At 41.4% G+C, this 26,224-nt stretch overlaps 1 protein-coding gene across 1 annotated transcript; it reads right to left on the reverse strand.

Annotated features, from left to right (window-relative positions):
• Positions 1-12,340: 12,340 nt before the first annotated feature.
• On the reverse strand, positions 12,341-25,797 carry LOC115373949 (basic helix-loop-helix transcription factor scleraxis-like). Its single transcript, XM_030072597.1, has 3 exons — positions 25,391-25,797; positions 24,605-24,821; positions 12,341-12,420 (listed from the first exon to the last, which is right to left on the reverse strand). The coding sequence occupies exons 1-3, from the start codon at positions 25,795-25,797 to the stop codon at positions 12,382-12,384; spliced, it is 663 nt and encodes a 220-aa protein (XP_029928457.1). The 3' UTR covers positions 12,341-12,381.
• Between the last annotated feature and the right edge of the window lie 427 nt (positions 25,798-26,224).

The raw sequence follows: 26,224 nt of genomic DNA on the forward strand, positions 1-26,224 counted from the left end.
TAGCAGCCACAAAAAGACAATGCAAATAGTACAATAACAAAAAGCAGTGGCATTAACAATCTATCATCTCTCGGCTTTCCCGACAGTTTTTAAACTTTGTGGTAAAACTGTTTTTACTGTTATTGGTTTGTTTTTATAAGGGAATGAAATCTGACTTTGACCCTCTGTTGCTTCCTTGTTGGTGGTGTTGTGGCAGACTTCTCTTCTCCTTCCCAGGAGCCGACAGCCAAACAGATAAATATCAAACACATTTGGCTAGAAACGAACCAGTCAGCTGCAGCTTCTTGCTTACTGTTTGTCTTCATTACAGTCAAACAGGCACCTGAAAAATGTCCCTTTCAAAAATGGAAAATTCACCACAGAGTCGCATCCCTCTTGAATTTGTCCGCAGGTTTCCAGGCATTCCAGGTCTTCTTTCAGCTTTTTTTTTTCCTGGTTGTTTCTGTTCATTCTGTTTAGTTTAATTTCTTTTTCTGGTTTTGTCTTCTTCCTAGCAGCTGCATGTAGGATGCTTTGGGTTGACACTGTGAGGAGGGCAGCACGTGTTCGTGGCTGGATCCGTACACGCCTGCTAAGAGGCTCATAAAAGCTAAAGAGCCTCCTGATTCACAGAGCCTGTAAAAGGATGAAACACTTGCAGCAGCCCTGAGAGAGAGAGAGAGAGAGAGAGAGAGAGAGAGAGAGAGAGAGAGAGAGAGAGAGAGAGAGAGAGAGAGAGAGAGACTTTGTGTCCATCTATCTATCTACAGTTCCATGCAGTCCAACACAAAGCCTCACTGTTGCAGTATTGCCAGAGTGCGATATTTTATACATTGTGTGTATGAACTATTGTCTTTTAATTTATGCTGCCTAATGCTCACTGGTCTGTTGGCATTGCTTTATAGTTTAGTTTAGTAGGATTAGTATTTGGAAAGCATTGTGGCTCTGACAGTTGTTAAGGTCTGTATTTGCAGGAGCACTGAGTCTCATATGTTTTTTTCCACTGCCTTGCTGTGCTTTACCCGTGCTGGCCTCGTCGGGTATGGTTTGGCACAGCATGGCACAGGATCGGCACCCTTTGGGTTTCCACTGCAAGGTTTAACACATCAGACCCTGTCTAGAGAGTCTAACTACAGCAACAGCAGAATCATTGCGGCCGGTGTCAGTGCTGACATGTCTCAACTTAGTTATGAAAACACTTCCTTTGCAAGATTATTATGTGATTTCTTTGTTGGCTCAAAATGCCGTTTTAGCTTGTATTTCTTCCGCTTCCCATAGTTACAGTGTTTTGCTGTTGTCTTCCACTGTATATTTATGTTTTGTCTCATTCTCAACTCTCCACTTTTCTTCCATTTGTTTGCAGAGTACATATATTTAAATATATCAAAATCATATGCAAAGCGCTTTGAACGTCTTGTGTCTGAAAGGCACTAAACAAATAGACTCGCTTTGCCTTGCTCATGTAAAAACGACATCTGTAACTGGCTGTTGACCCTGTGCCTTGCTCGTGCATGACTTGCACGACAACAATCCTGCCAGCAACCTTTATAGCTGCACTTTTCAGACCACTATGGTGTCAAGATGTGTGATCTTGGCAGATCGCCTGTAGAAACAGAAAAAAAATGAAAAATTGATTGACATTTTTGAAAAGGTTTTATGAAACTCCACCCTTTCAGCTACAAGGTAAGCTTTGAATGAAAGTGGAGGGCAAAGGAGGAGCTTATTGTTGGGTCAATACTGAAAACTCAAACCAGGAAATAACAACAGGCTGGATATAAAATGATATGGTGGAAAAAAGGCCTGTAATGATGACTTTCCATCTGCAAGAGGTTGTGCTGTATTGTACTGGATCCAATGGACTGGACAATGAATGACATATGATGGAAAAACATCCGCCCTCCACAGATTTTTCTGTGCTCTCTGGTGGCAGCTGTAAATCACATATAGTTTGAAAGGAGAATTCTTCCCTTCATCTAGTTATTAGTGCTTTTGTTTGGGTGTTAAAAGATGTTTTGGTAAATTTCTGCTTCAGCTGGGTGTTTGTTCCGGAAATCACTCAATACCCAATAACCAGTAAGTCACTGAGTCATGTTCTTGCATGATTACAAGCGTTATTCAGATGAATGCTGGTCAGACTTTGCTCAGCAGCACTCCTCTGCTTTTTGCAGGCTGGTCTTCACAGTGACACTGTCACTACATTTTGGGGCTGAGGGTAAAAAACCTTTCAGATTACATTACTAAGTAAACTTCCATATGTCACAAGCATGCAGGCTGCATTCAAACCCAGACCTTTTTGGCTCAAGCCAGTCGCCAGTGTGAAGTTGCCATTTTACATTTCTGTAAACCAGCAGAATACATTGGAAATCTCAACATTTCTGAACCAGAAATACATTACATATCAATATTTAAAATTACAGCACATTTGCACATGCCCAAACACTAGCTAATGTTAGTTCATTAGCTACTTTACCCACTTTCATGTGTTTTGTTAGCTTCATTAACCACCAAAACTACACGGTTAAAGTTAGGAAAATGTTTGTTGTCATGGTTAAGGTTAAGGAAAGGTTTGTTGCTATGGTTAAGGTAAGGAAAAGGTCAGACAGTAGGAGAGGCTCACAGTTAACATTATGCAATGCCAACTCATGTTAACTAATATTAGCTAGAAAAACAAACACAGCTCTTTACCTGAACCCTGCAGAAGCAAAGTCCTGTTGATTCTGCTATCCACCGCCCCACTGACATCCTAATGCAGTGTCTTTCACTTGTTTTATACTACGTCATGAAAGATGAAAACAGGACGTTTTAACATAGCTTTGGTTTGCAGAAACGTAAAATGGCAACATTATTTCTGGCAACTAGGCTGTGTGGGCACAGGGCACATATGCATGGTGACTATTTATATAAACGTATCATTCGTGCTTAGCTTAAGCCAATGATTCAGAGAACTGCATTCAGACAAAAATTTCTTAACCTTTCTCACTCGGTTTATTTAGTCTCTTACTTTATGTACTGGTAATAAATATGTCTGTGGTCATTACCATTGGAATTAGGCAGTAAGCCGTCTTGTATTCCCTTGAAAATACTGTGGCCTTGAATAGCTCCTGATGGTAAGTGACGAAAGATCACACAAACTTCTTGCATAATGTTACTTTGATGAAACAGGCCATTTTTCCACATAAGGGTCGAATTCAAATAATTAATCAGTTGAAAAGGAGGCATTTTTGTCCAAGGCGACACGTCCCACACGCGGACAGATGTTTATGCCAAGACCAGACAGTTGAGCAATGAATGGGCGTTGTTCAGAAAACTGTAGGTTAACAGGAGAGCAACAGTGCAGGAGCACAACAGGAACCAATCAGTGGCCCTGGAGAGAACACAGCCTCTGTTACCTGGCCAGATCAGCCCGAACCGCTCGCTTCAGGGTATGTAAAGACACGGAACGAAGGAGAAACAATTCACCTATTAAATTCAGGGTGCATTCGGGAAACTAAAAAAAATGCACATGGCTCAGAACTACGCAGCTGATGAGAGATTTTGATGTTTCCCAAATGTAATCGGAAAAAAAAAAAAAAAAAAAAAAAAAAATCAACCAGTTTGTATTCAGTACAGTCTGAACCACAACGCTGTTCCCCCTTCAGATTTACTGGTGGAACAGAGTTCCAGTGCTTTCCGGCCCATTTCCAGCCCTGCTTAGCCCTATATTATATTATGGGGGAAACTGGTTCATAAATGTCCACAAATCAGGACTGAGGCTTACACAATCTCAGTAACACAATATGGGATTTCTGTTTTGTTTTAGGCGGCATTTCACTTTAATTATTAAAAGTTAAAATACACATGCTAGAAGATGATCTAGAATTTCAAGTTCACATAAGTCCAAACATTTTATTCTGAATGATCCAGGTTCTTCTGTAAGTCTGATGTCTGCTGGTGTCACTTGAGGGAAACGTTTTTACAAAGGGTGACTGAACAGGATTAATGACCACATGAGTGATGGACACTTGGTGATCCTATGGGCACACACACACATAGACCCACATTCCGCAGTCTTACAACTGCATATTATAATACTGGAAACACACACACACACGCACACACAGTCGAGCTTCCATGGTGGTATCCTCATCAGGAGGAAATGTCTTTTTAACAACCAATTAAAGGTGAGCTAGGCCACTAGCTAACCAGAGGAATGTTTACACACAGAGAGAGGACGAGAGAGAAGTGAGAGAGAGAGAGAGAGAGAGAGAGAGAGAGATGGAGAGAACGTGAGCAGAAAGAGACCCGGATTTTGGCACATTCACAGGTGTACACAACAGGGGGTTTGAGGAGGAAGGAGATTGTGTCCATAAGTGTGTGTGTGTGTATGTGGGTGTGTGGGTGTGTGTGTGTGTGTGTGTGTGTGTGTGTGTGTGTGGAGCTGCCAAACTGGCCACCTGTCTTTCCCTCGTTGTAGTTTTAGTGTTTCCTTTCATCCGGCCCTCGGCAGCACAGCTCCCACTTGGAGCAGTTAGCCTCCTGCCGTGTGCATGTGTGTGTGTGTGTGTGTGTGTGTATGTAGCTCAGATCCCAGTTGGGTTAGAAAGACTAATGCTCCTAAAGGTGCATTTCAACTCTTTCCCCCACGTTTTATATCTTTGTTCTTTTTGTTTTATTGAGACAGTTCAAGTGGAAGGAGGAAGTTGGCCAACAGGCCTACAGAGCTGGAGAGAACACAAGAGGAAACTCCTGCTCCAATGTCAACAGGAGGTCATCCTCCAGGCAAACCTGTGCTACCTATCCATCTTTAATTAATAGACCTTATTCAGCTGGGTGCCATCTGAAAGCAAAAACATGGGTGGCTTGGAAAAAAGCAGGAAGTGCTCCTGACTCCTCCACTGATTCTCATGTTATGATTACTGAAAACATCATTAACACACACACACACACACACACACACGCATACACCTGTATATATAGAGGTATAATCATCTATCCATCTATGAATCTAGCTAGCTATCTAAATCTTTAGTTGATGCTTTTCAAATGAGAACAAATCCAAGAGGCTGTATGTGGCCCCATTTACTGAGAAACTTGTGGTTTGGAGGGAATTTATGTATTTATTTATTAGATTATTTGAATAGAGACAATGTGCATTTCCACAGCAAACATTCCACTGGTTTACATGAGTGCATGAAGCCAACGTGAGCGTGGAGATTATAGCTACTGTAATGTTTCTCTTAAACACCTGTCCTGAGTTGGGTTTCTTAAGAACAAGCATTAAAAATGAGGTGCAGTGGTGGAGTAACGTGCACACAAATAGATACACACACACACACACACACACACACACACACACTCATAGATATGACTCTATATACAAGTGAACCTTCCGGTAAAAAAAAAAAAGAAAAGAAAAGAAAAGAAAACTCTGTTGTTTTTATTGTTCCACTACTTACTTTTCATCATAGTGATAACAAATAGCTAAAGTTTGACAGTAACTAGTAACTTTATCTAACTGCAAATTTTCAGTAACTTTTTACAATTTATAAAAACACAGAGAAACAAGTGTGAAGTTGATAAGACGGCTGAACGTGAGTGCAGCTCTGCTTTTGTTTCAGCCAGCGCCTGACCTGAATATTAAAGTTTGGTTTAAGAATTATGAGTTTGCAGTCACAACAGTGAGTTGTGTTGTTTTGATTATTAAGTTCCCTGAAGTGGAAATTTATGGCCAAGTCTGCTTCCTACTCACCCACTTCATCCATCCATCAATTTTCCATACCTGCTTATTCCTGCTCAGGGTCATGGGGGGCTGAGGGAGGAAACCAGAGCACCTAGGGGGGAAACCCAGGCAGATGTGGGGAGAACATGCAAACTTCCGAGGCTGAGACTCAAACCCACAACCTTCTCCAACCACTTCATACTTCAGTCAATAAACCACTGAGGTGGCTGGGGCTCCCAGAGAACTTACGGTTTCATTGTTGGCGAAAATAAAGAGGCTTTCTGGTTCCCATTCAGCAATCATTTCATCCTTTAAATGCTAAACGGAGACATGTGAAAGACCACAGGGTGGGTCTGTTTCATGTGCTGGGGACTTCATATATATTTTAAAATATAAATGTGCTAATAACTTATGTGCAGTTCTGCATCACAAAGCTTCAAGAGCATGCAGTGAGGGTCATGTAACTGGCATCTGCAAAGCAAGTATTTTTTTTTTTACAACTCTAATGTTGCTTTTTATGGTAAATAGACTTTTTGTAACATTTAATAATTGTTGGAGAAAGTCAGATAGATACTGTGGATTTGCAATAGTCACACATCCAGATTTTCTTGTTAATGGTCCTAAGGGTACATTTATTGATCGAAGCTTTCAATTTTTGGTATGGATATAGACCATATTCAAACGATGGACACTTTCCTCTGATGTCACACAAAACCTCTGTTTTGTGTTGGATGAAGAGCTGAACATAATCCAAAAATATGAGTTCCAGTGAGCATAACATCACATAATGTTACTGAATATAAAGCTGACATATATACTCAAGAGGGTGTTTAGAGTAGGGTGTGGATACCCGACCCGAGCCGATCGGGACCTGATGTCAGGCCAGGTTTGGACAAAAAATTTTGTGTTCGGGTTCAGGTTGGGTTTGGTCACATTGGCCTTATTTTAGTGAAACTCTAATACTACTCTGCTGTCTGTTCTGGGCAACTTCTTGTATAGTGCTGGAGTTTACATGATGACACTAAAGGCAACATGTAGGCTGTTTCAGGCAGTAAATGTAACCTAGTGATGGAGGACATGCAAAATCTCAGGCTTGGGTTGAGTTCAGGTCAGGTTCGGTCACTTTGCTCCTGTCTTGGGTCGGGTTCGGATAAAAATATGCTGCCCAATCTCCACTCTAGCCGAGTGCTCCATTTGTAAACTCAAATTTGCATTACCTCGTACAGCAACAGCATTTCTACTTGACTTACATTCATTCTCTACAACCTTTCCTTAATATTAACCATAAGTTGTACCTAGTCCTAACCTTAACCCTAATCTAACCAATCAGCCAAAATGACCACCCAAAATTAAAAAAAAAAAAAAAAAAAAAAAAAGCTTGGTGGTAACAGGTGGTAAAAAAAAAAAAAAAAAAAAAAGGGGGGGGGGGTTTCGATGGAAAAGTCGCCTGTTGGATTACTTGGATTATTTTGTTTCTGACCTCCAACTTGAAATATGGTGAAACCGCAGAATTTCAGGGACAAAGTAAACAACTGCTCTGAATGACCTTTTTCTGTCACTCCAGGTCAATGTCACTGATTGCAGCTACAGCGACACTTGAGCAACTGATATGAAATTTGTCTGCGTTTATCTGCAGAATATACGGTTTCACAGACGCCTTGAATAAAACTGAAGAAGTGAGGAGGTGAAGTGGGCCGAGCTTCACTCCAGATCGGAATTTTACAAAAAAGAGAGAAAAGAGGTGAAAAACAGCAAAATATCTGGGCCTGGTGACTTGGCATTAGTTTAAATAATTAGAGGTAGAAAAGTTTCCATAAAGCACAGGTTAGTGTCCGGATTATCGATAGGCTCTGCACTTATTGCATGTTAAAACACTAAGATGGCTAATTCTGGTGATTTGGGGATTTTGCTTTAATAAAGCTTAAAACCTGTTCCACACTACGTCAACAAACAGATATCCACGCTAAATTGAAAGTTATTGGCTGAGCAAACCAGTCAGTGTTGGCTTCAGCCCGAGCTTGAAGCAGTAACTTATTTTGTACCCCAATTTGTTTTCCCATTCATCTGGAAAAGCAATGGACCCCAAAAACTCCGAATCACTTCAATTTGGAGCTTATTTAGTGGAGGTGGGGCTAATTCCCACAGAACAGTCACCCTGTTAAAGCCATTGTCCACTGTCCTCGTGACATCATTCAAATGTCTAAACTTTTCGGAAAACACCAACGATTATATTCTGGGGGCATTTCTGCATTGTTAGATTGTAACACAGACGGGCAGATGGAGGAAGGATGGACCAGACATTTTACATGATTTTAAAAAGCGATGTATAATCACCTCTGCACAGTTACAGTCCCACTAAGGCTCAGGTGCACAGCAGGGAAATCAATTTGCAGGATAATTTTCAAATTATTGGTGAGCTCACCAGAGGACTTAAACCTTTAAGTTGCATGTGAATGACAACACTTTAATGATATCCTGTTCTTTCCTTGTTGGTGTTTACCTTGTTTAGCCTCTGTCCTGGGTTCTGCTAGGTGTCTCATTCCAAGTGTTGTTTTGGACAGTTTTCACGGCCCATCCTGTGCAACAGCAGCCCAGCTGGCTTCGCTTGCACCAGAGCCTACCCATAAGCCCGGCTAAAAACAGCAGCAGTTCTTTGAGCTTCACTTTTTATTCCCTAAGTTATCAGTAGCCATATGCCAGATTTCCATGGGGGCATCATTGTCAAAGACCATTAGAATGATAATGAGAGCCAGTCGATTCTCCAACCTCCGGTTCACCTTGGTCCAAAACCGCCCACTTAATACGCCACAGCAGTCTGCCCCTCAGCTGATCTGTTTTCATCAATGTAAAATACAGAGATCATTAGACAGCTAAGCTATATCACAGATCCTTCTGCTTAACGTGTGTGTGTGTGTGCATGTGTGTGTCCGTGTGTGTGCACGTGAGTGGGTGACTGTATGAGTGTGTGTGCCTACGTGCATTCATCTATTAGCGCATATGTAAGATCATCTGTGTCTGTACATATGTTCATCTGTGTGTGTGTGTGCTGGCTTGTGTGCATGCATGTGGAGAGTGGAGAGGTGTGTGTGTGTGTGTGTGTCTCTGTGTGTAGGTGTAGGGGCAACCTGATCTGTTCTGTGTGGGAGTAACCAGTTCCTTTCCCCCCCCTCTCTCTCTGCCGCAGAGACAGACGGCCTGCTAGAGAGATCAGACTCTCAGACTAACTGGACCAGAAGTCATTAGGACACACTAGACACACAGCGCTTTTCAAAACTATTGCTTCCCTTAAAAAAACTCTCAGCAGTAAGATTATCTTTGTCACGTTGCCTTACAATAGATCTAAGATCTTTTAAACAAGGCACACAGAGCTTTTCAAACCTCTGTTGCAGGAACTAGCGTGCAACGGGGACCACTTACATCGAAGGGATAGTATAACTTGAAATTTAGCCTGTTGTTTTTGCTCAATGCTGTGTTACATTGTGGGGGGAAAAAATCAACTCAGGCACCTCAGTTTAAGGGGCATCTTATGCTAGTGCTCTGTTTTTCCCTTTCTGTCTTTGGTGCAATTGTTTTTCCAGAGAGGATTTTTGCAACTATTTTTAGTCCATTATTTGGCTGTAATGTTGTTTTGACTGGACCTTGAAAGCACTGTATTGAATATGAAACTATATATTTCAATCAGTATTCCTTTATCATGCTTTAATCTTTTTTTGGGGTCCTGTTATTTTTGTAAGTAATTTCACAATATAATAAAAAAAAAAAAATGTTGTCCAGATGACATCACTCACAGGACAAGTTCAAACACATTAACTGTAAAACCAATTGCATGTGTTTGGGCCTGTTTATAGTTTTGGGATGTTTGTGAGATTATACACACAATAAATCAGCCGTTTTTTTTTAGTGCCCCCTTCCCCTGAAAGCTATTCGCTGGCAGCATGATCAAGTGACGTTTGAATTTAACAGTCGGTTATTTTTCCTCACCAGAAACTTGTCACATTGTCGGAAAAAGCTTCATAATTGGCACCTCGGTTCGAAACAGCTTGTTAGTATTGTTAAAAACCATTAGGACACACCACAGCCGTGCTTTTCAAACTATTTGGTCTTGAGCACCAGCACAGGGGATCGCCTTCATTAAAACAGCCACCCATTTACACTTAACAGTGGAAAATAGCTTGAAAAATGCTCCTGTTATGAGGTTTGAAACGTTGCACTAGGACACAGAGACTGGTTACAGACAGTATTAATGACCGGCATATTCCATTAAAAACATCTTTGTCCCACTAAAGTACAACTATAACATTTTTTTTTTTATGTTTAACACATTTGAATGCATATCAAACCTTTTGATCTTGAGGATTATAGTAGTGGAGACAAAGAAATCTTAGAAAAGGAACAGTGTGTCTGTCAGCTAAGCCCAGCTTCCTGAATTCATTGGGCTTTTGATGTAACATTTCCAGGCAGTTGGTGGTTTGATTTTCCTTGGGATTGCATTTGTCACAGGTTTTGCAGCAGGATCAGAGCGGTGTAGAGCCACTGCATTCAGCCGTATCCCAACAAGTGATGAAAAACACCAGAAAACAGAACTGACTGCCCAGGGATCGTCAGGGTGAGGTATACAGCAGGCGGAGGCGGAGAGGAACAATCTATGCTGAAAAATATGACAAATTAATAAAAAATATATTTAAAAAAAAGGCAGGGTAGCATTCCACATCGCCAGAGCCGTGCTCATTTTCCATAGAAACACTGGACAGATTTCTTAGTGAAAGGAGAAAAACAGCATCGAGAGAGATGCTGAAAGACAGCAACAGTGGGAGCAAGAGATGGAAAGATTGGGAGAGGTACAGAGAAAAAAGGGGGAAAGGGATAGGAGGAGATCAAGATAGATAGATAGAGAGATAGATAGAGAGATAAATAGATGGACCGGGGGAGGAAAACAGATATATACTGTAGAAGAAAAGAGGAAAAGAGGGGGGACAAAGAGAGTGAGAGAGGGCATGTGGTGCGTGGTGAAACACGCTGGAAAGCCATCACCAACCAGACCCTGGCCAGTGGCACTCCAGGGAAAAGAGAGGAAGAGCAGAGGAGGAGAGGAGGGAAAGAGGGAAAGAGCATGTGGAAAGGTAAAGGAGAGGACAGCGAGGGGACACAGGCAGATGTCCAAGCAGCCATACCTGCAGATGCAATCTGCTCTCTTTTTTTTTGAACTCTCTCTTCTGCTTTCCTTTTCTCTATCTCCTGAAAACCCTGTTGTCCGCCTCTCCCCTGATCTGTCTGCTCTGATCTGCAGTCAGCAGAGTGCCACTGTCTAGAGCCGCTGCCCCGAAAGACGAAAACAAAGAAATGTAGGGAGAGACGGAGAGAAAGAGAGGGAGTGAGGGAGAGTTACGCTGATGACAGCCACAGGTGTAGCCACTGTGGAAGCTCCACTTACTGCCTGCTTGCTGCACTCTTCCCTCCTTTTGTCTTTCTTTTATTTTTTAACTGATATTCAAAATTGCAGCTGTCTCAATTATGAATGGTGTGCTGTAACCTCCTTGAGGAAAAGTATGTATTTATAAAACCAGGAATTGTGTGGCCCAGATTTTGCATTAGAATATATATCACTTCTGTTCCAGCTGTGTTGTTGGAATTAAAGGGGCATTATGCAGAATTGCTGAACTTTGACTGAAGTGGGGACACTTTGAGTTCAATTGACAAAAAAAGCAGAATTAACACACAATGTGATAGTTGAGTTTACACGGCTCTCATTGCCAGTTTGACTTACTGATAGTTTTTTTCTTTTTTCTTTTTTTTTTTTTTTTGCCTATTCCACATTTTTCAAAAGTCTACAAGGTCTGCGCTTCAGTCAGCCTTTGCGCAGTGCACCTTTAAGAACAGAGGATTAGGATTACATCGACAAAAAGGGGAAAAAAGCACCAACATATGAATAAAATATACTTCCAGATATACACAAAATTTATTGGTCATCTTTAGTTACTTTCCAGCATCATGACACTTTTTAAAATGATTATTAGAAATACCAATACCACAAAAAGGTCCAGCATGTTTTGCTTTTTTTTTTTTTTTTTGTACTGATCCCAGAGAATGTCATAAATTGTGTGAATGTGTGAGTAGCCAATGTTCTGCACCCAAGGAACCCTTATATTCATCCAGAGTGTGATACGCCTGTTAAATAACATAGTTTCATTATATAATGTTATGTCACATAAATATACATTTATATTTCAGTTTACACATTAATAACACACAGCTTTTGATGAATACAAATTTGTCTTTTATGAACAATAGGTCTTGTGTGTTCTCCAGTCATGTGCCATAAGCTCTTTAGATTCGTAGCCTGAACAAAGAGTCACCGAGTCTCTGAACAATACCGTAAAAAGTCCCTTAAAAAGTGTTAAAAAAAAAAGTTCTTTGTGCTTTTGTCAAGCATGTGAAAGTCCTTGAGTCACTGAGAAGCACGGTCCCTCAAACATTTGAAAACACTTTGAATAGTCACATAAAAAGTTCCTGTAAAGCACTGTAAAAAAAAAAAAAAAAAAAAGTCTACGAAATGAAATGCTTTGCAAAGCTCCTCGAAAAGTCCTTGAAGTGCTGCCGAAGTCTTTCAAACGTCTTTGAAAAGCAAGATGAGCCTTAAGAGTCTTCAGAACGCACTGTCAAAGTCCCAGGTGTCGGATGAGCATCTTATCCGTGCGTCCTTGTTGTTAGCTTCTGATGGCCGTCTTCCTTTCTCTGTCTTTGTTCTGAAAGAGAGAGACAAACACAATCTGACATTAGCCGGGCCCTGATATACAGAAATCAGCTCAAAGACTGCAGGCCTGACTCGCTTAAGGAATTCATGGTTGATTCATTAGTCACATTTCACAAGTTTGTCAGGCACCCACATCCACAGACACAGTAAATACAACTAGACCCAGTTGATTTTCCAGTGCTCTTTGGTTCCTTACAAAAGCTGCTGTCAAGGTAGTTCCTTTAATCCCTGGTTTGTTAAACTTTGGATCAGGATACAAACTGGGTTGCAGGGGAACTTTAGTTGGAAGACTATATGGCAAATGTATTTTAATGAGTCTGTATCCATGGATGCAAAAATAAATATCTGTTGCAAAACGCTGAGCGGCAGTGTTGGTGTAATGTCAGTGTCTGAGATTGCTGTCCTCTAAGAGATGATATGGAATAACAAATGTGTTTTTTTTCAGCATCTCCATGTTCAGTCTTTTCTTCTATTAAAGACCACCTCTCTATTTGATCATTTGCTTATTGCAAAGCACTGCAAGACAAAGCAGCAGACAGAATACCACTGCAGTACTACTGCACTCTTTAAACTTTTGTGTATAGGCAAGAACTTTGGACTTTTTTTCACTGCTCAGTTTTGTCCTCAGTGGGTTGAAAAGCCACAGGAGTGTTGACTGCACTCATGTATGCATGTAGACACACTCACACATAAGCAAGCACATAGATAAAGCACTCGGGTGACCTACATTGGCCACTGACTTTGTATTGTGAGAGACTGCTCGGCGACATCGTCAGCTGATGTATGACAGTATTGCATGATCTGCTGATCAGTCATCTGTGATATCACAACAGTGCAGCCTTGATTTCCTGGCTGGCGAGTCGACTTTCCCTATCTGGCCAGGAAAATAACATCACATTTTCCCTCCTCACCTTGCCTCTGCTCTGCTCAGTTCTCAGGCCATCCACCACTTAAGAAATTCCTTTTCAACCAGCACTCGTAGGATTTTGTTGACCTATTAAACAGTCCATTGAAATGTATGTCACACTCATAGCAGTTCCTCTCATCTTTGCCCTGCTAAGTACGTTTTAGGGCTGCCATATACCAAAATAAACTCAAAAATGGCAGATAGTGCCAGGCTTTCAGTATTTAATTTGCAGCTGCATGTCAGAGACAAATCAGTAAAATGGTTTTCTTTGCCTTTTGCAAATGAGGGCAAGCAAGAAAAACAACCATTTCAGATTCAATGATCATCAGTACTTTTTGGGGAACATTACTGTACAGCTAAATGTGCTCATCCTGTCCAAAATAAATCACACAATATGGAGGACAATCATAAAAAAAACAACCAAATGAAGAAAACGTCCTTGTTGATTACTGTACTCATAGTTATCATATAGTCGATGACTCACCCGCTGTAAACAGACGTCATGCCAGCTTTGCTTTATGATTCCATGGCATATTTCATCTCAGTCACAGTCTGTGTTTATCATAGGTTTTTCAAATGTTGTTCATTTTACCATATATCTCTCGCTGGTGTTATTGGGTTGTTATAGTATCTCTGTAACTGTTTTCAAGCTTTTTTTAGGCTGCAGCAGTTAGTCGCTACCAGGTTGCTGAGGTAGGGCTGGGCAATATATCAATATTGTGTCGATATTGTAATTTGAGACTAGAAATCATCTGGGATTTTAGACATGGTAATATCGTGATATGGCATAAGTGATGTCTTTTCCTGGTTTGAAAGGCTGCATTACAGTAAAGGGATGCAGTTTTCTGAACTTATTAGACTGTTCTAGCTGTTCTATTACTTACATATCCAAACTCATCCAAACTCATATCCACACTTGCTGCGTTCATGTCATATGGTTTTAACCTTAAGTGCCATATTCTTACTTGTAAACCTGGTTCAGGTGAAATCTCATAATTACAGTTTGTAATCTTGTAGTTTTCTGAAAGCTCCAATGTTTCCAACTACAGGGCAAACACTGGAAGTCTGGAAAATGTGACCATTAAACATGCATAAATCCCAATGCATTTATCATTCATGCCTTAAAAAACACAGCAACCATCTCTGCACATCATAAAACTGATCGTATGCTTTTATATTTACAGATTAATACTGTTACGTTTTTGATATGGCCCAAATAACATTAGCTTACCTTACTTTCCTGTTCACTGGCAGTATGTGATTTAGGTTATGTGCACCAAAGTGTTACATTTACCTTTAGCTACATAACTGCCTTAACTTAAAAACTGTTAGAGAAATAAAGTAACCCAGAGTAATACAGAAATATAAATATGAAAGTAAGATCTTAATTTTTTCAATAACCTATGTTGAACACAGACTGTGAAGGGGGCATTTATGTGAAAACGCTTCATTTTTCACATCACAGGGACACAACTTACAAAGTCTGCGTCGCCCCAAATAAACAACATGTTACTGTAGTTCTTTGCTATTTCATACTAAAAGTACCCAAAAGTGCAGGATGGAAATTCTCACTCGTGTTGGCCCTCATTTTTCCGGCCCCACTGATTGCAACATCTCGATCTCCTCTCCTTCTACTAAAACTCCTCTCTGCTCCTGTCCTCTCCTGACTTCTCCTCCTCCTTGCCCCCCCAACCTCTCCTTCCTTCCTCTCATCAGCTGAACACCTGTTACACATTTCCTCTCCGACCACGCACGAGGTGTAGGTGTTTGGAAAAAGTCGTTTGACCGACATCAACAAAAGGTGGATTGGTGTTTGGAACGGTATCAGGCCTGTGATGAGAGAGTGAGATCACCGGAGTTGGACGGGAATCGATCCTCCCACTGATTGAGATGAGTGTGAAGAGAGACAGGCATGTTATTGTGAATCCCTCCCCAGCTGGACCGAGTTGTGGAGGATACTTATTGGATTTCTATTAGCGAGACGTGTCCCAATACCGTTATTTCGTTGGCCATGCATGCAAGTATGTGTGCTACATCAGAGTCCTATCATCCCATACCATCCAGCCATGTGCTGGTTGTCAGGGTTGGGGCTTTACTGCCTGATGTGCTTTGAGCATTATGGCCTTGTACTGACCCAGTACTGCGGCTACGGGCAAACCACTGATATTAAAGGCAGAATATACCTAAAACTCTTAGAATAAACAGCTACTGGGCATCCACCATGCATTTCTGTGATTATTTTGTTGTTTGTGGTGTTTTTCTTGTTCTTGTGGACTGGCCCAATGTGGATAGTCCTATATTTCCAGCACAGCTCAATTTTTACAATGGAACAATTTCCAAGACATTTTCTGAAAACATCAAGGGTTTTGGTGTCGGCCTTGACATTCAAAAGTCATACGGGGAGAAATGATAGGAGAGGAGGAGACACATATTTATCCATGAACAGTTAGCCTTATTAGCCCACAATGCAATGCTGCCACAAGACATGTTGAATTTTGAGCTAGGGGTGTGGCTCTCGCATTTTCTCAACTGGAAAAACTCATTCTGTTGCTCTTATGAAGCAAATGCTATCCCTCAGTCCACCTAGATGTTAAACTAATGGCTCCATGCAACAAGTTCAGGCGTGTTTGCTAACAGTCATTGCAAGTTATTCTGGGAAACTGAGGAAATGACTAAGGGAAGTGGACAGAATAAGGGAAAGCAGGTGTTATAAAAGTAAATTACAAGGATTCATCATGGATATTTAGCAGTGTAAGAGTGTGCTATAGTGATGAAAAACCAAATTGGTTTCCTTTTGCTACGGGCTGTGGTGATTTAGGGAAGGGTATATCCTATCCGACTGGTCTAAAACCATTCCAGCCAATTTTTTTTTCCCTTTAACCCAGGACCCAAATTGTTTATTATTATTTGACCTCTCTCGTGAACCGGGCTAAATTAAATCCTAGTATTTTTGTCATGTGGGGATCCACCAGGATTAGGCCCGCAGCTAAGTTTGGGTCCTGGGCCGTAGTCTAGGAAACACAGCTGTCGGTGAGGGTTTGGTGCGGGCAGTTGGGCTGGAGTGTAACTGGTATAGTCAAAACAGGACAAGGGGGCTTTAAGCTGGACCCAGTAGTCAAAACAATCTCCTGAAGACTAATAGGGCATGGTCGGATGACATCTCTGCTCTCTCCTTCTCCCGCCCACTTTCTCCACACACACACACACACACACACACACACACACAGACATACCACTGCAGTCTCCAGGGAGTGATTTGTCCGACACTAATATGATTACCTGATGATATTTACTTTAGATGCAATATAATGATATTACCACATTGGAACAATATTATTGTTTTATTAGGGTGAAAGGAGCCCGTCTTAATTTGAATGTAAAGGCAGTAAATACTCTCTTCACGGCATCTTATCACTTCTACACATTCAGCCACTTTGAAATCAGAATATTGTTTTTCTGAAACTCAACCCGGGGTGTTCCTTTACCTATAACTGTGGATTTTCCATGCACCCTCTCTTTTCCTGCGTTAAGCCGCTCTGTCAAACACAAACATCTAATTTAGTTTCTGGCTGCATGAAGAGAGGAATGACTGGTTGGAAAAAATAATTCCACTTGGGCACTGGCCCGACAATCGTATAAGGAGATTGGTATTCAACCATGAAATGAAAACTGGCAACATCCCTTAAGCTTACTGACAATTTTATCGAGTAAAAGTCCCTTTTAAGTGAAAGCGCATTAAGTGCCTCAAATGTCGAACATCAGCATCACTGAGCAGCCTCGTAAATGATCATCAGTTTGATTGTAGAAAATTATATGGACATACATTAAAGTGGTACGATAAATAACACATCAGACAAATCCAGACATTGAATTAAGCTAACTAACTCATCGAATGGGCCACAGGGTGCTATTATGTGGCTTGGATACATCAGGCATGCATTTCACTTCAGCTTTGTGGCTTACTAATAGGCATCGTGATGACTGTTCAGAAACACTTGATTTATCCAAGATTACCTATTCAGATGTAATTCGCACCCGCCAGCCACACATGTATTTAATTATTCCCACAATTTAATAATCTGTCAGAGCGACTCCAGAGCAGCACCAACTTCATTTTCACCATCCTTAGATGACCCGGCTCCCATTCATTATGCACCATCCAGCACTTTATCATCAGTACAGGCTTGTGCACTCTGCAGTAGCCCGTATGTGTCATTAGCATCTTGGCTGAATACATATTGTTTTTAGAGGCCGTACAATGTGAACCACCCAGCAAAACGGTTTGATTTTCTCCATGCTGTCGATCTGTTTTTGATTTGCTTTCCCCCCCAGCTCACTTTTCTGTAGTTTTGCTTCAATTTGCTCCGTGAGCAAGCCTTTCCCTAATGACTAAATGACAACAGAATGATACTTTTGCTAATAGATTTTGTTAGCTATCTGACCCGACTTCTCCTGTTGGTGTTAAATTAGAGTTTAACTGCTTCCATCTGCACTGAAAATACACAGAGAGGTCCGTGCATGTAGGCACACAGTCATGCACACGGTCCCACACAGACACACACACACGCCAAGTATGGGCAGGTATTTGAAAATTGCCTCCAATATATTAGCTCCCTTCGATGCAGTTCATTAGCAAAGCCTGAAACGAGCAGCAAACAGGCGGAGCCCTCGGTTCTGTTCATGCCTTAATATCAGACACAAAAAATTAACTTCAAGTCAACACGAACATTATCACTAAATGAGGGTAATTTAGTTTTCATCTATGACCTCGAAACGTCTTTTTCATGCGACTGAGTGACGTAATGCTTTTTTCCAGTAAAAACAGACTAATAACCAAATGACTGTAAAACCGCAGTCATTAGTGCGCTCCTGCACATGTCCTATTCATGCATTTAACCTCTCTTAGGTGCATGCTTCATTTGATGCCCATAAAAAAAAATAAAGTGTAGTTTCAGCGCAGTCTAAACCCAACTGTCCAAACTCAAAGATGAATAGCTATGTTGATTAACCCGCAGAGCCTCTCCACCTCTCTCTCTCTCTCTCTCTCTCATTCGGTTAACTTCCTATAGACCATTAGTTTAGTGTTGAAAGCAGAATCTCAATCCACAGCTCCTTTACTGGCTCTTTAAAGAAGCAAATAGCGACAACATGGCTGAAAAGCTTTATTTAGTGAAAATTAGAAATAGAATGCATGATAAAAGCGTCCAGTGTGTGTGTCAGTGTTTGATTGTGTGTATGAGGGTGAGGGCGAGTGCCTGACTGACTACGTGTGTGCCTGTGTATATTTCAGTCCTGTGTATGTGTGCTGGTGTGTGAGCGCGCTCGTGTGTGTGTGTGTGTGTATGTGCCATATGTGTGGGTGTGAGTGTGTGTGTAAGCAGAGAGGGCGTTTCACAGAGAGTGGTTTCCAGGCTTCTTTAACATCACCATCAAAGCCCAAAGTCAATGTGTTTCTAATAGCAGCAGCTGAATTAAACACTGGCTCTACAGGCCTCACCAGAGGATAAATCATTTACAGAACAATTAGCTCATTTGTTGCTCCGCTCTGCACTGCCAATGACTTCCAGACATAGTGAGCAGCCTGCATGTGTGTGTGTGTGTGTGTGTGCGCGTGAACATGTATACTGTATACGCAGAAACAGACACATGCACAGTCCCACTCTGTCACTCACACAGCCAGAAATACACAAACACACTTAAAATCACACACAAACATGCACACACTCTCACTTTCTCTCTTTCTCTCTCTCTCTCTCTCTCACACACAAGCGAACGCACACACACACACACACACACACACACACACACACACATGTGCATGGACACAATTTGACTCATGTGTACACATGCACGCTCTCTGATTCATTCACTCTGATATGCAGACCCTTTCTATTTTTCTCTTTCTGCTTCTCTCTCTCTCTCTCTCTCTCTCTCTCTCTCTCTCTCTCTCTCTGACACACACACACACACACACACACACACACACAAACACACACGTGCAGAAAGATCTGACACACTGGTCAGTTTCCTACTGCAGAAAGCAGATTAGTTCCAGTGTCTTTCCATACGCCTTGCTTTCCAACCACCCACAGAAGTAATCACACATAAAAGTTTAACTGCAGCCCAGACTTACATTACAACTATTTACAATTACAGCAGGAGTGTGCATCATTTGGTATATCTGCTTTTTCACTGAAAAGACTTTTTTTTTTTTCATTTGTATCATTCCAAACGCAATTTCAATTAGTTTATAAAAATCTTTGAAGCAGCAGGCGAACCACTGTTGTGCTCTTTAACGCTGGAAGATGAAGAGACCAAGGGAATTCTCATCAGAGCAAAAACAGGCATGTAAACTCAAATCATTTTCATTTCAGCAGACCTTAGTCTAGTTGCAGTAGCCCTATTAGGAGTATGGGTTTCATATTTGTCAGATGTTCATTTTCCATTGTAGTGAAATGGATTTTGATTTAATGACAAGCTGTTCAAGACGTGGACTTTTATGTCTTTTATATTTGTTTTTTTTTTCTTGACATTTTTGCCTTGTTTCAAAGACAGTTTAATATATATACTTTCAACTGAACAAATGAAGGGAAAGAGGGTTTTTTTTATTTTTATTTTTATTTGTATTATTATTATTTTTTTTAATTAAAGCATTAGAAAATGTTTGGCATGCGAAAACGGTCACATCCAATCTATAAAGCCGAGTTTGATTGTTGTCATTGGCAAATGAATTGCAGCTTCTGTTTACATTTGCCATTGAATTGAGTTGGCGTCGTCCCTGATTCTAGCCAAAAGAAATACACCACAGTGTTGGAGGTGGTTGTAAAAACGCTCCAAGTGTTGCACTCTATAGATATCAAAATATACACTTGATTACATTTGAAAAAAAAAAAAGTTTTTCATTCTCCTAAGATATGCTCTTCTCTGTTTTATAGGCTACTAGAATTACTCATTATTGTGCAATAACATAATTGAGTACAAATTTCCGCCTGCTGTCAGCCCAGTATGATGTACAACAGTTACTATGTGTTTCAAGGTCTTGAGAAGCTGGATACAAAGGTTTTCGGGCTAACAAGGGCAGGCTGGAGACGTTGAATCCAAGATAATTAAATGAGTTGTACTAATGCAGCACTCCTGCGGTAGGTTGAAGCCAGCTACCTGACAGTTGTACTGATCGGCAGAGGAAGAGAGGCCTAGCACAGGATATCTGGATAAATCAACCTGACAGCACGGGGATTTAAGCGGCCCTCAGCACACCTCAATCCTCTATTCTCAGTCCTGTACATTTCATTTACAGATGTAGCCATCATCAGTGTCCCACTTTTTACTGCACATATCACAAACACCAGTGCACCGCTGCTGCACTGCTCCTCCACCCAAAACAGCTGTTGCTCAATCCCAGAATTATTAGAAATTTCAGGTTTAGTTCTCAGGCAGCAGGAGGACTAAGCGGTAACTTGGCAAAATGTCAACAGATACAGTCTAAGTCCCCCTATGTTGTTCAACTTTATGGATTTTGAGGAAAATAACAGACTAAGACAGGATAGACTTCCACTATAGCAACCGTGGTGACACCCAGTCTCAATCACATAGATGCTCAATAGGAGGAAAACAAATTTTAAGGAATCATAATGAATAAAAAAAATATATCAGTCATCTGTCATGCTCAGTTTCACAACATGGATCTCTGAGTGCCTCTTGGAATTTTCACCTAAAGACAAAAAAAAAAAAAAAAAAAAAAAAAAAAAAATCTGGCTATTTCCAAGCACACTGTTGGGAAAACCACAGCACCACAGCTGGTCCCTTATTAAGCAGATGATATATTGTCCGCATCACATATCCTTCCTCACCTGTAAGCATTTACTCTAAATCTCTCTGGATCGTATGCATAAGTATGTAGTATAATTAAATCAAAATACTACACCATTAAGTATTGAATATGCAATGGTGTAGCATTTGATCTGCAGCGGTGCATAGTTTTAGGACATTTGTTTGTTTTGAAATAGTTAGACTGTATACATACATAATAAGAGGAAATGACCATATACTTTTCTCACTTTTGCCTACTCCCACGCTGGAAATAAGAGTAATTGAGGTGGCTGGTCTAAGTAATCTTGACAGCTGTGATGAACCTCAATGACCATGAAAACATACAAAGAGAGCACTCAGGACAGAGCGTCTCATTTTACCTTCACAATCGTTTCCTCTCCGTAATCACCAGCACCGGCTCTGCCCTTTAGCCCACTTAAACGCACTGTATGGCCACTTTTCCAGGGAAAACGAAATGATCTGGAGTTCTGCAGATCAGACTTAACCATTTAAACCCCAGCTGAACTTGGATACACTCTCTGGTAAGAAAAACTGCTTTAATAGCGGGACAAACGTAAAGAGTGTGATATCTCACTCTGTTTCTGTTTGCTAATATGCTAGGTTCTCCTCTAAAACCATTCAAGTGGAATTTAACTCAACTGAAATTCAACTGCCTTTTTAGAATACAAGAAGTAAGGATAGTTAGTATATAGATTGTTCCGGTGTTATTGATGAAATAGTGAAGATACTAACCAGGCTTACATGTAAGTGAGCGAGTCATCCATCATACGTGACATTATAATGATATCTGAAACCCGGTGGGAAGGCTACTGTCAGACATCCAATCACATTCTTTTGTGTAATGTATGGAAATAACACTGAATCGACAAAATTAGCGTCATTGACCTGCAGCCCCTTTTGCACAATCTGCACCTGAACAGAGTGTAAAGCTTAAACATCTTTCTCTGACTCGTCTGCATCTTTTTCTACATCCAGTCCTTTATGATCAGAAAGCTTAATGAGGGAGATCAATAAGCGACTTTTACCCAGATTCACCTCATGAATGCGCTTTCGTAGAAGAGTAACTGCTCCTAATATTTTGTACATTCATGGCATTATGCGTAACAGAAAAGTCTTAAAAGTCTTGAACTGCAATTGTGACAGTGTTTGCCATAAAAATACATGAAGGAAAAGGACACAAAGTGAGTCATATGGCGTGAAAATAACTAAACTGGCCATGTTTATGGGGTAGCCGCTCAAAATCCTACATGTTTTGGGACTGCTACCATGAAAAAGGTGCAGACCTGTAAATGCACACGTTTACAGGTCTGTAGTACCGAGTTGACAGCGGCAGATAGTATTACACAGCTCCTACTGACAGCTTTGACCTCCACTAGACTGATCAATATGCAGACACAGAGAGCTGAGGACGGGATGGGGGAACGAGACCCAGGGAAACAGCGAGAGAGGGAGAGGTGTGTGAGAGTCAGATTCAGGGAGGCTGGACGGAAAGAGAGAGGCAAAAGGGAGGCGAGCAAGACATCACAGCAGAAAGACGTAGAGTGAAGGCGGTAGGTTTCAACACTCCACGGAGACGCTAGTTATCTCTCGACTGGTGTCTGGGTTTGGACACCGAGGACGTCTAGGCTTTCACACAAAGAGGTTCAGAGAGGAGAGAAGGGGGGCTCAGGCAGGAGGGAGAGACACACTGTGGAGACTCGGGTTATCCCACAGCTAAAGGGTCTCTGGGTTTAGACACTGAGGAGGGTATTAGCTTTCACACACTGCTGGGGTAATGGGGGAGTCTGCCAGATGTCAGCTCCTTACCCATAAATCCTGCTAAATGGGCAGCAGCTAGGTTAGAGGGGGAAAGTTGAGTGGACCTCACCTCTCTGTCATCTTCAGCAGAGTGGTGGTTATTGTTGAAGTTGGCGCTGGAGTCACTTCTCTTTGATTTCAATCAAATTAATATGAGAGTTGCAGTCCAAAATGATGTATGTAGCCTGTTGTATATATCCATTTTGTGGGGGTGGGGAAGAGTATGTGTGTGGGGGGAAGGGGGTGCTACCTGAAATCTATCAGGCTACATTTGGGGAAGAAAAAAAAAAGTGTTTCTCTCCCTGGAAAAAAAAGCCCTCAATGCAACTAGAATGGCAGACTCATTATACTGTGATCTTATTTGATTGACAGCCTATTTAGGTTGATATTTATACCCCTATCCCTAATTAAATAAATCAATGACTTAAAAACATAAAAAAAAAAAAAAAAAAAAGATTTGAAAAAAAAAAAAAAAAAAAAAAACTACAACAATGGCTGCATCTACATTTGAAGGGATCCAAGCAGTCTAACCAGAAAAAACTTTGTTCCCGCCAGAGGGGAACTGTGTTGTGTATTACTGATTAAGCTTAACAGAATCCTACTGAAAGTACACAATGCTACTATGCACCTTAAGTACATTTCCTTGATGCATATTCTATTGTTGCATACTGTGCGCACACATGTATATGATTTAAAAACACAGTGTAATAGCAACAGGAACAAATAATTGTGTTTACTATGTTTTGTTGCAGTTACAGCTATGGAATAAGGCCACAAGAATTATGACTATGACCTTCCCATCTTTAGACTGACGTCAATGCATTTTTGAAATTATACTCATGGTTTTGGATGGGTTTCATCGGCTCATTGGTAATTGAGGGCATAAACACCCTTGTAAACTCTAAATGCGAATGTAAAAAACAAAAACAAAAAAACACCACAACTGAGGTTAGAAGATATTCTCGCAGCCGCAGTGCCAACTTTGACAGCGTCATGGTGGACAAGGCTGTTTGATACCTCAGGCGGGACAGTCTGACCCTCCATACCACCTGTCGGCCGTCTCACCTCCTCTTCACTGTTACGTCCAGTAGGTCTCAGAAACCACCTTGGACTTTTTAACCACCTGCTCAAGTAAAACTAACCCCAACAGTACAATAACATACAGTCCTTCACCCCCAAAGAGGACTTTAAAGAGGTTCTCCTTTTAATATCCCTGAGGGCCAATCGGTTTTACAGCCACAGTCACTGATCTCAGGTCAGCTTTAAACACCAAACTCACCCTAAACCACCACTTTGCTTCCCAAAAGATTCTTCACTCTGTGATCAGTTTTTCCACTGGTAGTCTTGGTTCATTTCTATTTTTTTTTTTTTTTTTTAATTCAGAGTTTAAGCACCCTGTTTCTAACCTTGCAAAAGTTACTTGAGTGTATATAGCAGAAATCTATATTTTAATGGTTTAAGTCAGAAGGATATCTGCATGATCATGTTTTCTTCTATATTTTTTATTTAATTATGCTGACATTTTAAGGGAGGTTGTTGCGCACACTGTAAATGAAACTGTTTGGTTTGGCCTTTTCTCTCATTTGTTTATTTAGTTTAATTTGTTTCTTGTGCCACTGGTTTGTGGTTTTCATCCGCTCACCATTTTCCTCTGGTTGCTGAGGCAGAAAGTACAGATGTGCTTGGGCTGAGCTGATTGGTCAGATCCTCGGTTGGGGGAGGAGTTTAAGTGGAAGAACGGTGGTGAGGGGGCGTGGCAGGGCTGTCCGTCATGAAGTCCCTCACCCAGGAGCAGCACGTTTCCCAGATGACTGATGTAGCTGCTGGCCAGTCGTAGTGTCTCGATCTTTGACAGCTTCCTAATAAACAAATCATAATAAGACTTACTCGAATGAATGGGAAAAGACCGAACATATACAATAACAAAAAAAAAAAAAAAAAAAAAAAGCATGCCAAGAAATATCAGTGATGTCATAATCTATTGTTATATTGTGCGGTCAAGTATTACAATATTACACTATGCATAAAATATAGACAGTGAATAAAAAGGTTTATGTACTATATGATTCATCCCCATCATAATCCAGAATGGCCACCTCCTGGAAACTGGAGTATAACATAATATCTCACTTTATGATGCAGTTATCATAAAGAATACACTCATAATCTATGGAGCGCTATCCAAAATGGGTCACAGGATATTTTCTGGTCAGTTCCAATAAAACAAATATTTAAATATGCCAGACACTTTTCCCAAGACAAAAGACTAAATTTTCTCATTTGCTTCCAAGATTGAAAAAGTTTTGAGAGGCTAACTTGATAAAACCTGTCATTACTCAAAAAAGTGTGAGTTATCCTAAAAAAAGATGCTGAGTATGCACCTATCAGAAAAGCACATTGTTGTTGTGTGAAGTGCGTTGCTGTGTACCTGTCAGCGGGCTCGGTGGGGATGAGTGTGCGCAGAGCAGTGAAGGCTGTGTTGACAGAGTTGGTGCGATCTCTCTCCCGCGCATTGGCTGCGTTCCTCTGGCGGACCTCAGTGTGCCCCGAGGAAGACGGCACCGGGGGCCCGAGCCTCGCCATTCCGCCTCCCCCTCCTCCTCCTCCTCCTCCTCCCCCGCACAGCTTCCTCTTCCTGTTCACCTTGATGTGAAAGGCAGACGGCGAGGTGGAGGACAGGCGGAAGGTGGCGGAGTGCGAGGAGGTGGTGGTGGAGCGCTCCTCGGAGCCCGAGCCCTCGCTCCCGTTCTCCTCCTCATCTTCTGAGAGCAGGGCAATGTCGCTGTACAAGAAGCGACTGGCGGGAGGCGCCGTGCGCAGCATGGCGAATGTCATCTTCACTGCAGTGACAGATGAGGGAACCTCAAGAGAAACCCTGCTGGTTGTGGAGTTTGGCAGCTATTTCTCTGACTGAACTGATTGAAGGATGTCCAACTCTGAAACTGGTACTCTTCCCCCAGCGTTTTAGCCAGGTGAATCAGGGATATCGCCTTAGGCTGCTGAGATAGGCCTAGTTTCAGACTTCCTTCACTATCGGTTAAGCTTTCAGCTGGAGACAGGTGAGCCGATCCTAAATCAGCACTCAAGAGCAACTTGAGCACAGAGCTGCTGTGTCACAGGTGGCTGTGGGGTCCAGTTCCTTCTTGTTTCTTTCTCTTGATTCATGCAGAAAATAGTTCACGTCCCAAAGACCAGTTCCTCCTTCAGTTAATCCCTTGGAAAAAAGCAACAGAAGTCACAACAACATGTTGGAATCAAATGA

The sequence above is a fragment of the Myripristis murdjan genome, chromosome 16 (genome assembly GCF_902150065.1).
Source record: "Myripristis murdjan chromosome 16, fMyrMur1.1, whole genome shotgun sequence".
Taxonomy (NCBI): Eukaryota; Metazoa; Chordata; class Actinopteri; order Holocentriformes; family Holocentridae; genus Myripristis; species Myripristis murdjan.